This window comes from Narcine bancroftii, chromosome 2 (assembly GCF_036971445.1).
Source record: "Narcine bancroftii isolate sNarBan1 chromosome 2, sNarBan1.hap1, whole genome shotgun sequence".
Taxonomy (NCBI): domain Eukaryota; kingdom Metazoa; phylum Chordata; class Chondrichthyes; order Torpediniformes; family Narcinidae; genus Narcine; species Narcine bancroftii.
In genome coordinates, this window is record NC_091470.1 from 308,284,655 (window position 1) to 308,300,773 (window position 16,119).

At 36.3% G+C, this 16,119-nt stretch overlaps 1 protein-coding gene across 4 annotated transcripts in view; it reads right to left on the reverse strand.

The window, feature by feature from the left end:
• Window positions 1-16,119, reverse strand: part of mapre2 (microtubule-associated protein, RP/EB family, member 2) — a 134,035-nt gene that overhangs the window by 14,851 nt on the left and 103,065 nt on the right. For all 4 annotated transcript variants that reach the window (XM_069921599.1, XM_069921600.1, XM_069921598.1 and 1 more), the window contains one exon: window positions 1,005-1,150. In XM_069921599.1, the coding sequence (XP_069777700.1) occupies window positions 1,005-1,150 (146 nt within the window). The remainder of the gene's footprint in view (window positions 1-1,004; window positions 1,151-16,119) is intronic.

A 16,119-nucleotide genomic window follows, 5' to 3' on the forward strand; every position in this document is an offset into this window, starting at 1 on the left:
TGTAAAGGGCTAGAGAAGGAGAATATCACAAAGAAATTTCCCCCAAAAGAAAAATCTATAACAAGGGATCAGTGTTTGAGAATGAAGAGTTGAAAATTGAAAAGATAAGATTTTTTTCTTTAGTGTCACAGCCTTTGGGAGTTCTCTTCCTCAGAGAATTGTGGCAACGGTTTTTAAAATCATTCAAGAGATAGATTTTTGGTTTATAGAAATGATAGAAAAGTGAAGCCGAGAGCAAGATCACATCAGCCTTGATTTTATTGAATGGTGGGGCAGGCTCACTGGGCCAAAACACCTATTGTAATTTTTCTTATGTTTTAGCAGATATAACAGAATGTAGAGTGTACTTTTGCCAAAGGGGAAAATAATAATAATTAGATATTTAAACTGGCAGGAGGTGACCAGTAACATTCAATCATTACAGGTCGTACCCAAGTTATGAAAGTTTTGAATTGTTGGCCTTACAGAAAATTTCAAAAGAATTTATAAACAAGTTTTTAAAACAAATGATGCAGAGCTTTGCTGCAAAATAAATCAAGTAATCTGAAGTTAGCCAGTGTGGTCAGAGCCTGATCATACAGTTGTGTGCTACCAAAGCAGGAGATATTTTCAGCAGGAATTAATTGTTTAAAACACTGTGCTGCCTGTCCACAATATACACAATTTTGGGGAGCAAAGTGCGGTACATCCAAGTTCACTGATGATACTAAATCAAGTGGAAAAGCAAATTGTGTGGACTTTACAGTGTCTGCGGACAGATGTAGATAGGTTATGTGATTGGGCAAGGATCTGGAAGATGGGTACAATGTCACTAACAAATTGCAAAAGTTAGTTTGCAGATGCTGCAGGTAAGCAAGGTGGCAAATGATCAATGCATACAAAATCTTCTGCATTAGGGTTATTGTACTATATTATTTTATTGTATTAGTGAAAAATACAAAAAAAATTTTTGGTAGAATCCTAACTAGCAAATATAAGCCATGTAATGTCACATCAATACTTACTTTATCTACATTCATTCTTTTAAAAGAAGCTTGAAGAAGTTTGAAATTGTGAATGTACTCGTGCTCCAACTTGGCCTGGAATTTTACTTTCTTCAGACTGATACAGCCAGAGAATAACATATCCATGAACTGGCAGTATGCTGCACCTAAAAAAAGACATGAAATTTAAAAAAATGCCTCATGGTGTAATTTAAAGTCAGTTAGTGTAACATTACATGAACTGAAGCACAGACTGAAAATATTCAAGCTCTTTGACCCTTTCCTCGTCTATAACAGACTGGAGGATAATATTCTCAAATCCAAATTTTAAAAAATTGCACACACTTAAGAAAAAAAAATCTTGAAGTAGCTTCCCCATCCCTCCTCTCTCTCCAAGTCTTACTTCTTTACCCTGTGCTAACCATACAAGATCAATGGATCTCTTGCAATCATTTGAAATATTGCACAATTCACAAATTAATGCAATAACGTGAAACAGTATACATTTTACAAACAAATGGAATAAAATAACTGCTATTGCTCTTCAAATTTACTCAATGGGAATGAAACATTTTTAAATTTGTTGCAAGCCATTCTGTTTCCTGGTGGAATTGAAACTTGACCTCAAAACAACACAAGATAATTTATGCAAATTATGCACTTACAAATAAATGTAGAGATTAATATCATAATTGCCAAGGTGACTAATCGAATCATTGTATGAAATCTCTCATTCAAGATTTCAATGTACCAAAAAAGAAAATCTGATTATTACTTTTTAGGATAACCATCTTAGATCCAAGGAAATGTGCAGATTGAGCAAATGTATTCCAACATAATTGAAGATGGTGTTAATGATCATCAAAAGTAGCTCAATTCAAAATGAAGTCACGGATGTACATAGTTTAGTTTCCACTCCCAGAAATATTCAAATGAAAGAGACATACAACTACACAATTACTATAAAAAAATAACTTTTTTCTTCCACATTTCAAAATCTAAGATTCAAGATTCCTTTATTGTCAATATATAGTCCACAAAATTGCCTTCTGCCTGCCACAAGGTAGATAGAGTCAATATCAATGTTGCCTGGCACCCTTACAGTATAAGAAAGAGAAGCAAAAGAGTCGTCAAGACACCTTTATTTATCATTAACACCATGCTTGCACAGTAAAGACGAGATAGTGTTTCTCCAGGACCACAGAGCATATTTACATAAATAAGTTAGAAGAGAAGTTAAACACATTAAAATATTATGAAGAATACAGTGTACCCTATCCATATATATTCTGGGAATTCAGGAGTCTGATGGCTTGGGGGAAAAAACTGATGCCCAATCTGGATGCAAGGGCCCAGAGTGCTACAGTACTCCCACCATACGGCAGAATGGAGAACATTTTATATGAGGGGTGTGTGGAGTCCTTCACACATGTTTAATGCCTTTTGACTGAATTGAGTGTTATAAATATCCTTCATTGTAGGAAGAGAGCCCCCAATTATTTTTTCTGCTGACTTTACTATCCTCTGCAGGGTCTTGTGTCTGAGGTGTCACAGCTTCCAAACCAGGTGGTAAGGCAGCTGCACAGGATGCTCTCAATACATCCTCTGTAGAATGCAGTGAGGATGGGGGGGTGGGTGATGAACTTTCCTCAGCCTTCGCAAGAGGCACTGCTGGGCTTTCTTGGCTATGGAGCTGGTGTTAAGGGACCAAGTGAGATTCTCCGCCCCATGCACACCAAAGAACATGATACACTCGACGAACTCAACGGTGGAGCCATCAATGGTCAGCAGCCCTCCTGAAGTTGACAACCATCTCTTTTGTTTTTTGTAACCCTAGTCCCTTCAGAGTTATTGTCTGTGGATTCAACTCCAGCACTTCCACAGGCTCCAGAGAATTCTGCTCGATTCATCAGCAACCCGAGCTCCAAATTCAACCCTCCGATACAGTCAGGAAGCCTTCAGGGCCCAAGGCCCTTCAGGAGCCTTTCTTGCATTCAGCACCCTCTCAAATCCAGGAAGCAATACCTGGATCCGATGAACCAGTCTCCAGTAGCCCGTATAGGCTTCTTCAATTGCAAGTCACCCACAATCTGTGAGGCCCTCAGCCGCTGAGCCCATCACTGGATCACCGCTGTGATCATTGTCCTGCAGGGTCATCTCCTCTGCTTCTCCTTCTCAATGGGGGTGTCCTTCCCATTTCTGGTACCCTCCACCACTCTGCTGCTCCTCAAATCTGCAGCCTTGAGGCCGCTGCTATACACAGGTGCCGGCATCTTGGGCACAGACCCGAGGTTGCAGGATTTTAGTTTTAAAACACAACAGCTCCTCCAACAGGCCATTTAATGCCTGAATGGAGTCACCATCTTTATAACCGGGTGGTTCAACCCTCCAGAGCAGCGTTGTCTCTGATCTTCCAGGTCTACACCACAGCAGTGCTGCCAATACAGCAGGTCCGGCAGCATGGTAAATTTTTCTGCTGCATAATTGTTTTGATGTATTACGCACTCATCCTAAAAAAGAACACCAACAAGATTTCAGAAAATCATAATTTCTGGTTCATCTCAATCTCTCAACTGGGAGAAATTAATGCTAATTAATACTAATTAAATATTTAATAATTTAGAGAACAGCAGCAAGTGAAAGATACAACAGCTGAACAATATAAAGGTCAAATTTTAAATTTAGAAATACACTACTGAAACAGGCCCTTTCAGTCCACAAGTCTGTGCTGCCCAAATACACCCATGTGACAAATTAACCAATTAGCCCCATATCTCTTCAGAATGAGGAGGAAACTGGAGCATCCAGAGGAATGAGGGAAATACAAGTTATTTACAGACAGCGTTGGATTCAAACCAAGAGGTAAAACACAAAAATCTGCAGACACCATAGTTGAAGTGAAAAGAGACAAAGCTGGAGACACTTGGCAGGTCAGACAGTGCCCTTTATATAGCAAAGGTAAAAATACATAACCAACATTTTGAGCTTGAGCCCTTCATCAAGGTTTGGGAAAATGTCAGAAGATGTCCAAATAAAAGAGTTGGGGGCGGGGGAGGGGTGGTCATAAGGCAGGAGATGATAGGTGGAGAAGGTTAGGTGAGTGGGAGGGAAGAGGGGAGGAGGAGGAGAGCAGGTCACCAGAAACCTGAATAGTCGATGTTAATGCCATCTGGCTGGAGAGTGCCCAAACAGAAAATAAGCTGTTGTTCCTCCAATTTGCGAGTGGTCTTGGTGGGCCATGGACAGACGTGTGTGGGAGTGTGACATAGAACTGAAATGGTTGGGGCTACTGGGAGTTTTTTTTTGAAGTCAGACATTTTGGAAGATCTGGACTGGAAGACCTCATCTTGGGAGCAGATGCGGCAGAGACTGAGAAATTGAGAGTGCAGCGAAGATGGAGAAAGAAATTTCCCCTTCCACCACCATTTGCACAAGCATGGCTTCCCCTCTATCACCATCAACTCAGCCTTCACCTGAGGGCGGGGCTATGCAAAGGATTTAGACAGACATATTTTGATCGAGCTCCATGTGAAGAATATCAAAAAGACGGTTAAAACTTTAAAATTAAGAGTCCTTCACAAAAAATGGACAAAACAACTACTAAGAAACCAAGGCAACCAAAAACAAAAAAAATGAAGTTTCTACTCAACCAGGAACATCGAGCGAAAGCCCAAAAGTGAGCAGCACAAGAGAAGCCTCAGGAGCAGTGGATCCCAGCAGAGCTGGGGAGTTGGGACAAGAACTAAATATTATCCTGGAGAAAATGGAAAACTTGAGCAACCAATTTGTTGGTATTGAAAATGTAATGAGAGACATGACTGAAATTAAAGAAATCGATGAAGACTTAATGGAAAAACTGACCCAAGCAGAAGCAGTATTGGTAAAAACACAAGATAAGCCAAAAGCTTTGTAGAAAGATGTGAAGTAATGGGAGTCAGACAGATAAGTTATGCTGGACAAGATCGACCGCATGGAGAATTTTAGCAGACAAAATAATGTCCGAATTTTTGGGTTGAAAGAGGGGATTGAGCAAAGAGATCCGGTGAACTTCTTCAAAACACGGATCCCACGAGTGTTGGGAGAAGACAAATTCAGAGAAAAACTGCATATTGAAAGGTATCACCGGACCCATGGACCCAAGAGAGCTGGCGATCAGCGACCACAACCTGACGTGGTAAGACTTGAGTTGCCAGGAACGAGAGACAACTCTGGGAACAGCATATGAATACTTTATAAATCAGAACTATTAGGAGGTGAAAATAAGATATAAATGTTTAACTTTCAAAATTAGTAGAGAAAGAATTGATTTAGATCCCAGAAATCAAGAAAACCTTGCTAACAAATCTCCAGAGGAGAATGGGTTTCCTCCTGAGATCTACAGATAATTTAAATATTTACTGATACCTCTTATGATGGATATATTGGACCAGGCGGTTAAGACCCAGACCCTCCCGGAATCTTTCTAAACTGCTATAATTACAGTCCTACTGAAGAAAGGGAGAGACCCATTAAAAATTCATCATACAAATCTATATCACTCCTCAATGCTGATTATAAAATATTGGCAAGAGCATTAGCTAATAGGCTGAGACAATAACTGCCAAAATTAACACATACAGATCAGGTGGGATTTGTCAAAGTAAGACATTCTTCAAATAGTCTAAGTAGACTATTTAATATAATATATATGGCAAAATCAAAGTTGAATCCAAGTATAACCATCTCCCTAGATGCAGAAAAAGCATTTTATTGATTAGAATGGTATTATTTTAAAACATTAGAAAAATTAGGTATAGGCAGAAAATTTATAAACTGGATAAAAACTCTTTATCATAAAGCACAGCCAAAATTATAACTAACAATCAGAGGTCAGTGGTCTTTCCCTTGAGTAGATTGAGTAGACAGGGGTGTCCTCTGTCTCTGGCACTTTTCATCCTAGCCATTGAGCCACTGACAGAGATTATAAGGAGAGAACTAAATATTAAGGCCTTCAAAGTTGGACAGGAAGAATATAAAATTAGTTTATTTGCTAATGATGTGCTATTATATGTCTGACCCTGCTGAATCCTTGATAAATTTACAAACATTAGAAAAATATGGAAAAATATCAGGTTATAAAATAAATTTGGACAAAAGTGAGATAATGTCTGAATAATTTTGATTATGAAAGATAACAAAAAGATAGCAGATTTAAATGGAAGATAGATGGAACTAAATATTTAAGAATAATGACATAATAATTACAGAACTCATATAAATTTAATTACACTCCTCTTTTAGAAAAAAGATTTACAGAAATAGAAAGACCTGCCATTTACTCCTGTGGGAAGAATAAATTGTATTAAATTGAAGGTGATGCCAATATTACAGTATTTAGTTTTCAACAAATAAATAGTGCCTACTGCACTACCTATGGAATAACAAAGTGCCAAGAATTTCATTGGGAAAGCTAACGTGGAACAATAAATTGGGAGGACTTAGATTTTAAGACTTTAAAAAATATTACTTATCAGCACAAGCAAGATTTTTATCATTCTTTTTTTAATTTAGACATACTGCACAGTAACAGGCCCCTACAAGCCTGTGACACCCAATTACACCCAATTGACCAACAACCCCAGTACATTTTTGAATGGTGGGAGGAAACCGGAGACCTTGTGGAAACCCACTTAGACATGGAGAGAATGTAAAAATTCCTACAAACGCAGCATTCTAACCCTTATCCCGATCACTGGCACTGTAACAGCATTGTGTTAACCACTATGCTATGAAATGAGCTCATACTAAAGACTGCATTCCTTAATACTGCTATGGCAAAAGGAAGCATCTTTTAATGGCAGCCACGGCAAGGGAAACAGGAGTATGAGAGAAATGAAAGTTGGCATCTTTAATGTTTATTGAAACAGACCGCCAGCTAAAGTGCTCATAGTTTGAATTAAGCCACTAAGTTCCCACTCACTCAATACAGGCCTCCAATTTTACAAAATATTTCTTACCATCAGCATTTGCTGATAAATTATTCTAAATCTTACGAGGTTACAGCTGCTTGAATTAGATTAGGCAGAATAATATTTCTTGGACAAAACCATTCCTATATTTACTCACAAACTGAAAAGCAACATTGCCAAAACGTAGTACTGTATGCAATGACTGAGTGGAAGCAAAGTGAAACTAGCAGATTCCCTATACTCTGGGATCTGAATTTGTGAACTATGCCTGTATACCTAAACATATCAATTTAAATCTCTGCAAAGGTTGAAGAATGGAAATGCTACTAGATCCAGAACACTGGCTGACACAGGGAAAAAAGTTGAAAACTGAAATATTCAGCATCCCATCCATGTGTCAAGAAACAATCCTCATAAGGTTTCCTTATCTCATTCTGTCACTATTTAAACTTAATTTCATACATATATATCAGTGGGTTCCTGGGAACTAATTAGTCGAACAAGAGCAATATGTTCTTACCCCCAGTCAAATCACTGCAAGCACAGAGCTGAATTGAAATCAATTAATGAAAATGAAACCCCTTCTTTATCACAAAGATTGAGCAAGAGAAAAGCAACATTATGCTTAGAAAGAAATAATGTAAATTGGGAACACAAAAAGATATGAAAATCCTCACACTTTATTTACTTCTATTATTGGTAATAAATGAAGCATACCTCAAACCTCAAGCAAGACTATACTTCACACTATCAGAGCCTGACATTGGTAGCATCTTGAGTTACATTTTTCTTGAGAGAAATCCATCTTTGCTGGGAACAGCATCAGCAGATAAGAACACCTGATGAGGTAGGACTGTGTTGAGAAAAAGCTTATTTCAAGGTAACATTTATTTCCACCCTCCTTCTTCTATTTCTCTCAACAGAGATAGGATAGGCAGTGTATGTTGCCTAAGAATAATGGCAGAGAACTGAAAGCTAATAGATTCCATTTATGAATTCAAAATAAATGTTTATAGTGTGCACTTTGTAACAAGAGAATTATTGAATTTAAGTGTTCAAGTACAATACATTGTTTGACCTATTGCCCTCGGGCAGACAATATAGGTCCATTAAATCACGGACAGACTCAAGAACAATTTCTATCCCAGAGCCATTCGAGAATTAAACCCTGCCATTGAGTGTATTTTTGTATTGTTTTAATGCTACTTGTTTTTTTATGTTCTTGTATGTTGTATTTGTGAGTACTGCAGGTTGCGTTTTTAAAAATTTTGTTGAATTTTCTTTCGCAATGACAATAAAGTACTTACTTACATTTCCTGTTCAAGAAGAGTTAAAAGTTCACTAAAAAATATTGTGAACAAGAGGTGGGAATTGGTGCAATATAAAACATGTAGAAGCAGGAAATCTGAAACAAAAATGTAAAATGCTCAAAGCACAAAGCAAGTCGGGCAGAACATTGGGGCAAGAAGCAGAGTTGATGCTTCAGGTCAAAAATCCACATCAGAGCATGGCAGACTAATTGCCTCATGTCAGCATTTATAATAGGCAAAGAAATTAGTTTGCTCTAAATCCCAATGAAGCTGCAACTGAAGCCATGGACCTTCCAGCTTACAGCACTATAAAGTCCACCACATGCAGTAGCTCTTCAGTCCTGAGATGAACCCAACTGTGGACAATGCTGGAGGAGTCACTGGTGAGGTGTACACTACATAGGGATTGGGGCTGTTGTGTACTGTTGTAGCTGCAGATAGTATCTGAGCCATGTCCACATTAGACAAGGAATAGAAGTCCTTGCTTGTGATCAGTCTGTATAAACAGTGCTATCTGTTGTGTTAAGTCCAATGTGACTGACTGCACTGTATTGTGTGATTGAGAATACTTGCATCAGTTATCCCGGTTGCAATCCCCTTGTGTGTGTTTCAATCAAGATTATTTCTGCATTCAGCCTGTGTCCAGACCGGCTATTCTTTGAACCCACCGAACTTTTCCTTTCCGACACAAAATGTCATTCAATTGTTTAAGGAGAGAGTGGGGAAAAACTAGAAAGTTATAGTTTAATGTTATTACAGTTCAAAATTAAGGAATGAGTGACCAAACATCTTGAACATTTTCAGATGATCAAGAATGCACATAAACTGAAACTTAGAATTGAAGGGTAAATCTTGCTTGACACGTACAACCTTCTTTTGGAAGATAGCACATAATAATCAACAAGAGAATATTTTCACAAATGTTTTCTAAAGAAACTTCTAAATTTAGAAGAAATATAGAATTAAAAGCAAATGATAAATGACAGGGTACAATGAGAGAGAAGGCAGATACTGAATTTCCAAAACATGACATATTTCTTGATGATAGACAATGGGTTAGAAAGCAGAATATCAGATTTCAATTTAGGGAAATTAGATAATCCATATGGATCCAAAAGATTAAGGCAGCAGTGACTAAATGGTGAAAAACTAAAAAGGAAATCCAAAAAGGAATTTAGAGACTCATGTACATAGATCCCTCAGTGAGATTCAAAAAAATAAAATTAATTAAACACAAGAGTACCAGAATGAAAGAGGTGTAAATATTATGACGGTCATGTGAAGGTCAATTACATTGCATCTGGACAACTGACAGCAAGTCTACTTGCACCTTTTCCCATGAAGGATTCCAGATTTTAAGTTTATTTGCCACAATACATCTTGTTCAATGAGAAGGGCTCAATCACAAGATGTCTAATAGGTCAACCGTGTTCATATAGTCTCATAAAATAGAATAATGGTACAGTTAGAGTTTTGGAGATAGTCAAGAACAAGAGATACAAAACAAGGGTAACATGATCGGATTCTATATTTAAAAAAAAACAGAAATTTATATGACACCTAATTGTCTTTAGTCTGCCATAAGACAGACAAAGATTCACCATTAGCAATGCCCAGCACCCCTTAGAGTTAGAGAAAAAGAAGCATCTTCAGAGACACTGAGTGTCCGTGGATTTGCCTCCAGCATTCTTGCAGACTTTCCAGCCACACACACTTCCGTTCAATTCACATAATCGACAATTTGAGCCCAGATCCAAACCTCCGATATGATGAGGAAGCCTTCAGCGCCCAGGGCCCTTTGGAAGCCCTTCTTGCCCTCAGCACCTACTTGAATTCCAGTTCTGATACCCGATTCTTATGAGCCAATCTCCAGCAGTCCACAGACTGGTGTGAGTCCTTTGACCTCAATATACTAGCAACCCTCAGCCTGTGTGGGGTCTTCACCCTCAAGTCGGCATCAACTTGCCACCTGCCTTTGTCCTTCAGCTGTACACTCCCTCACTGGTCCTCCATCGTGGTCACAATCCTTGGGGTAGTCTCCTCTACTTCTCAACAGGAGGGAGGAGGGTGGGGCCTTCTGCCCATTACTGGTGCCTTGCATCAATCCACTACTCCCCTGGAGTCTACAACCCCTCATGGATGCTTTTGAACAAAGGAGCCACAATATTGGACCCAATTGTCGCAGGATTTTAAGTAAAGCATGGGGGCTCCTTTAACAAGCCATTTAAAACCTGTACTGAATAGTCAGCAGTAGGACTGCATGGTAGGACCCTGTGGGGAAGCCTGGGTCTCTATTCCTCTCTCCCCGAGACTGCGCTAGTGGTAGTGCTGGCATTTCAGGAGAACACTGTTGTGATATTTGTTCAGTGGCTTGAAGGGAAGAAATAGTCTTTAAACCTGATGTGCACAATTTCACACATTTGAGCCCTCTCCCTAATGGGAAGAGGGAGAAGAGATTGTGACCAGGATACAATGGATTTTTCGGTAATGCTGGCTGCCTTTCCTAGCAGCAGGAAATGTAGATGGAGTCCATGGGAAGCTTATGTTATCTTCTGAGTCCCATTCATCTCCTTCTGCAGCTTATTCTAAACTTGAGCACAGCAACTCCTAAACCAAACTGTGATACATACAGCAAGAATGCTTTCAATGGTGCACCTGTAGAAGTTGTTGAGGGACATGCTGAACTTCCTTGGTCTCTTCGGAAAGTAGAGGTGTTGGTGTGCTTTCTTGACCACAGGTTAACGTACCTGTCACAGGTCAGGTCATTGGCGAGTTATTAAGCCATCTACTCTTTTTTTTTTAAATATTTTTATTTCTTAAAAACAATTATGCAAATATTCAAAAACATATATAATTAATAGATGAAACTTTAAAAAAAAACATACATGTTATCTTTATACAATCTAACCCCCTACAAACTCCCACCCATCCATCCAATCCCACCCCCTGCTATCCCACAAAAAAAGAAGAGATTAACCATAACAAAATTCATCAATTAATTACCAAGGATTAGAAAAACACCACCACTGTGCAGCTGGGGAAGTGAGGGGGGGGGGGGGGACTTCAAAAACTCAAACCTAAATAAGGGCTCCAAGTTTCACGATATAAAAAAATAATTATGACGCAAATTATGTTATTTTCTCCAACAGAAGACCTCAATTCCATATGCCATCTGTATACTCAAATCAGTCTCATTTTTCCAAGTAATTGCCAACATTTTCAAATTACAGCTAATGACAATCTCAAAAATGCAATTTGAAATCTATTTAATCTTAATGCTAAACTCAACCTCTTAATGTTACTCAATATAAATACTAAAGGATCTAATGAAAGTTTCACTTTCAAAATAACTTCTAAAAGTTCCTAAAGTCTATTCCAAAAAAAGTTTTACTGTTTCACACAACCAAGTAGAATGTAAAAAACGAACCTACTTCCTTCTGACATCTAAAACAAATCTGAAGAAATTAAATTACATCTCCTTAATTTTTCCGGAGTTAAATATAATTGATGAATAAAATTATAATGAACTAACCTATACCTTACATTTATAATGTTAGTCATACTATCCTTACTTAAATTCATCCAATCATCTTGATGAATAAGTATTCCTAAATCTTTTTCCTCATTTCAACCTCGATTTATGCAAATCCAATTTAGGCATTTTATTCAATAATAAAGATTACATCTCAGATATAAATCCCTTCTTACCACCCTCTGAAAGTAAAATTTAAAACTTAGATCAAGTAAAGTATGTCCAAAATTATCCAATAATAAAGCTTTAATATGATAATAACAAAAAAAAGAGTATTTGAAGATGTATCGTATTTTTCTTTCATTCTTTGAAAAGAAATAAAATAACCCGCTTCATAATAATCTTGTACAAATTTAATACCCTTTTGATCCTGTAACTTCAAAAGATGATTAAGTGTAAATAGAAAAAGCTTATTCTGATACAAAGTTTTCCCTGAAATCTTCCCTTGAGTGCCTATAACTTCATTTATTTTATACTATAATCCCATTAAATGTTTCAAAACAGGTAAATTATAATTACTCAATAATTGAAGATTCCATTTATAAATAAACTGATCCATCCTCTTTTCACCAATTGAAATCATTCAATATTAGCCCATATCAATGATTTTTCAAATCAAACATTCTATTAATAAATGTCAACTGTGCTGCATCATAATAATTTTGAAAATTTGTAAATCTCCAAATTTATATTTCCAACTTAATTTCTGTAAAGATACCCTTGCCATTTTATCCTTCCATAAAAATTTTCTCACCACGAAATTCAAATCCATAAAAGTTCTTTTGGTAATCTTACATGGGATAGATTGAAATAAATACTGAATCCTATGAAAGATATTCATTTTAGTACAATTAACTCTTCCTATTAATATAAATCTGTTAATCTTTCCATCGATTCGAGTCATTTTTAATTTTAGAAAGTAAAGGTAAATAGTTTAATTCATATAAATAACTATAATTACTATCTACCTGAACATTTAATTTGATCCGACCATTTAAATTTAACAATATATTTTCAAAACGAATAATCCATTGCCGCTAATGGCATAATCTCACTTTTTTCCCCAATTAATTTTGTATCCTGATATTTTCACCATACTGTTCCAGTCTATCATGTAACCGCTTCAAGGAATTCTGAGGTTCTGATAAATATATCAAAACATCATCTACAAATATATTAATTTTAAATTCATCAGATTTCATTTTAATACCTTTAATATTACCATCTTGTCTAATCATCTGAGCCAAAGGTTCAATAACTAATGCAAAAAAAGCTGGCGACAAAGGGCAGCCTGTCTAGTTGATCTATTCAACATAAAAAGTAAAGATAACTGTCCATTTGTCACAACTCTAGAAAAAGGATTTTTATATAAAGTTTTAATCCAACCAAAAAAATATTGGGCCAAATTTAAATTTCTCCAAAACTTTAAATAAAAAACTCCACTCAACCCTATCAAAGGCCTTCTCTGCATCCAATGAAATAACCATTGGAAGGTTGGATCCCTCCCAAGAAATATTAATCAAAGAAATCAACTTCACAACATTATCAGCCAAATGACTTTTAATAAATCCAGCTTGATCCAAATGAATTAAATCTGGTAAATATTTAGCCAATCTAGCAGCTATAACCTTCGTTACAACTTATAATCGACATTCAATAACAAAATTGATCCATAAGACCCAGTTTAACAGGTCCCGATCTTTTTTAAGAATAACTGTAATAATTGCCTGAGAAAAAAAATCCAGAAAAGAATGAACCTCCATCGCCTGTTTCAATACTTACATCAATAACGGAATTAATAAATCTTGAAATTTTCTTATAAAATTCAGAAGTAAAGCCATCATCACCAGGAGACTTCCCATTTGGCATAGATCAAAGTGCATCTATTACCTCTCTAGAAGTAAAAGGAGCATCCAAATCTTTAACATTCATACTACTCAAATAAGGTAAATTAAGGTCAGATAAAAAAATTATCAATTTTAGCTTCATCTTCCTCTACTTTAGATGTATACAATTTTACATAAATTCCCTAAACACATCATTAATTTCCTGAGGTTTATACGTAATTACTGAATTTTTCATAACAGCATTTATTGTCCTTGAAACTTGTTCCATTTTTAATTGCCAAGCTAAGACCTTATGAGCTCTTTCCCCTAATTCACAATATCTTTGTTTAGTTCTCTGTAATAACTTCTCAAACTTAAAAGTTTGTAATAAATTGTACCATAATTTCATATTAATCAAATATATCTTCTTAACCTCCATTGAATTCTGCTGCAAATCTTTTTTCTAAAATCCCTATCTCCCTCTCTCACTTAGTTACTTCAGCTACATGTTGTTTCTTAATTTTAGTAGTAAAACTAATAATTTGTCCTTTTAAAGCATCCCATAAAACAAATTTACTATTAACTGAGTCCACATTTATTTTCAAAAATAACTGTATTTGATCTTTTATAAAATTACAAAATTCTACATTTTTCAACAGAATTAAATCTCCTTCGCTATATAGTATCAATCCTCTCTGAGCCTGCACATGTTACTAATAACAAAGAATGATCAGACAAAATTAATCTCTTACATTCAGCTGTTAATACATGACTTTGCAATTGTGCTGATAACAAAAAAGAAATCTATTCTAGAATAAGAATCATGTCAAAATAAATAAAACCAAAAATCTCTCCTTTAGGATACAATTTCCTCTAAATATCAACTAAATTCATATATTTCATTGAAGACAATAACCAGTTTTATCCTAATTACTGATTTTGGTGACTTATCTAGCAATGGGTCAAAACAACAATTAAAATCACCTCCAACTATAACTTTTTCATATGCCTGATTCAAATTAAAAAATAATCCAACATAAATTTCTCATCTGTATAAGAAGCATAAATATTTATCAAAGTCCATGATTTTGAGATTTTTTTTACAATTAACAACTACCAACTGACTCAGTAACTGATTCCAAATTTAAAAGATAACTTGCTTTGGAATTAAACAAAGAAGGTATAACTTGACCAACCCAGTCTCTTTTCAATTTCTGATGTTCCTTCTCAGTTAAATGTGTTTCTTGCAGAAAAGCAACATCAACCTTCAACTTTTTAATATATACCAATACACTTTTTCTCTTAATCAGATTATTGACCTCATTAACATTAAAAGTAGCAACATTTAAATTAGCCATCATTTGTTTATATCAAAAACCACCTAACCACACATGACAAATACACAAAAAAAACCCCAGAAAATCTCCTCCAGAAGAAAAAAGAAAGAAAACCCCCATAGAGAAAAAGAACTCCCCTCCCACCCCCCCAAAAAAATAGTATTACCTCCCTCAATTGTACGGGAGTGACCAATGCCACCGGAAAGAGCAGTAGCCAAACCCCCCACCGAATAGAACAAAAAATTATAATCAACAGATCATTTCAAGTATGATAAGCTTCATCCAAGTCTCTATTAACTTGATCATCATCGATGTCAACTTGAACCAACAGTTGAGATCCCCTCTCTTGTACACCATTCTTCTTCCCCTTCTGAGCTGGTACAGACGGTTGGAAAAAAACTTTTGACTTTTCATCTGTTTGTTCTCAGGTAAAGAATTACCAAACTTAAGAGCTTCAGCATCATCACTAAAAAACTGAGATTGAAAGTCTCCAAAAAAAAACTTTAAGAATGGCAGGATATCAAAAAGTAAATTTGTATCCACAAAACAGCTTTGCCAGAATTAAACTCTTTATGACATCTAATGACAGCTTGGCTCAAATCAGCATAAAAGAAAACTATTACTCTTAACTACCAGGGGGCCTTGATTACTTCTCATATTTTGAACTACAACTCTTAAAAATCAATTCTCTATCTTGATAACTGTAAGGTAAAAACATCATGAGTTGGGACCGGAGAAGGAGTCACCCAGTACTAAGGAGTAACAAGATGCAGGTGTGACCTTGTACGCTCAAGATAAGTGTGGCAATAACAAGATGATGTGCAGCAGACTAACAGAGAAGGGTAGCAACAGCTTATTCATTGGACAATGTAATGGTATGATAATTTACTAAGTGCGTGTCCTGAGGTATAAAAAAAACACCACTTGCTGATATCGGGAGAATGCGCTTTCTCCAACTAACACTGTTAGTTGCAAGTGTTACAATCCGGTAATAAAGAACCTTGATTTCGATTCAGTCTGGTGTCTGACTCACTCATTCTCGAACAAAGCAGACCTAACATAACGCAAACATCTAATCAGAATAGAGCGTGCCGCTTGACCAGGAAGAGGTTTCCTTCTTATCGCTCTGAGTTCCATCCAATTCCAAACCATTTTGGAAATATTCTTTCCCCAAAACTTCAGG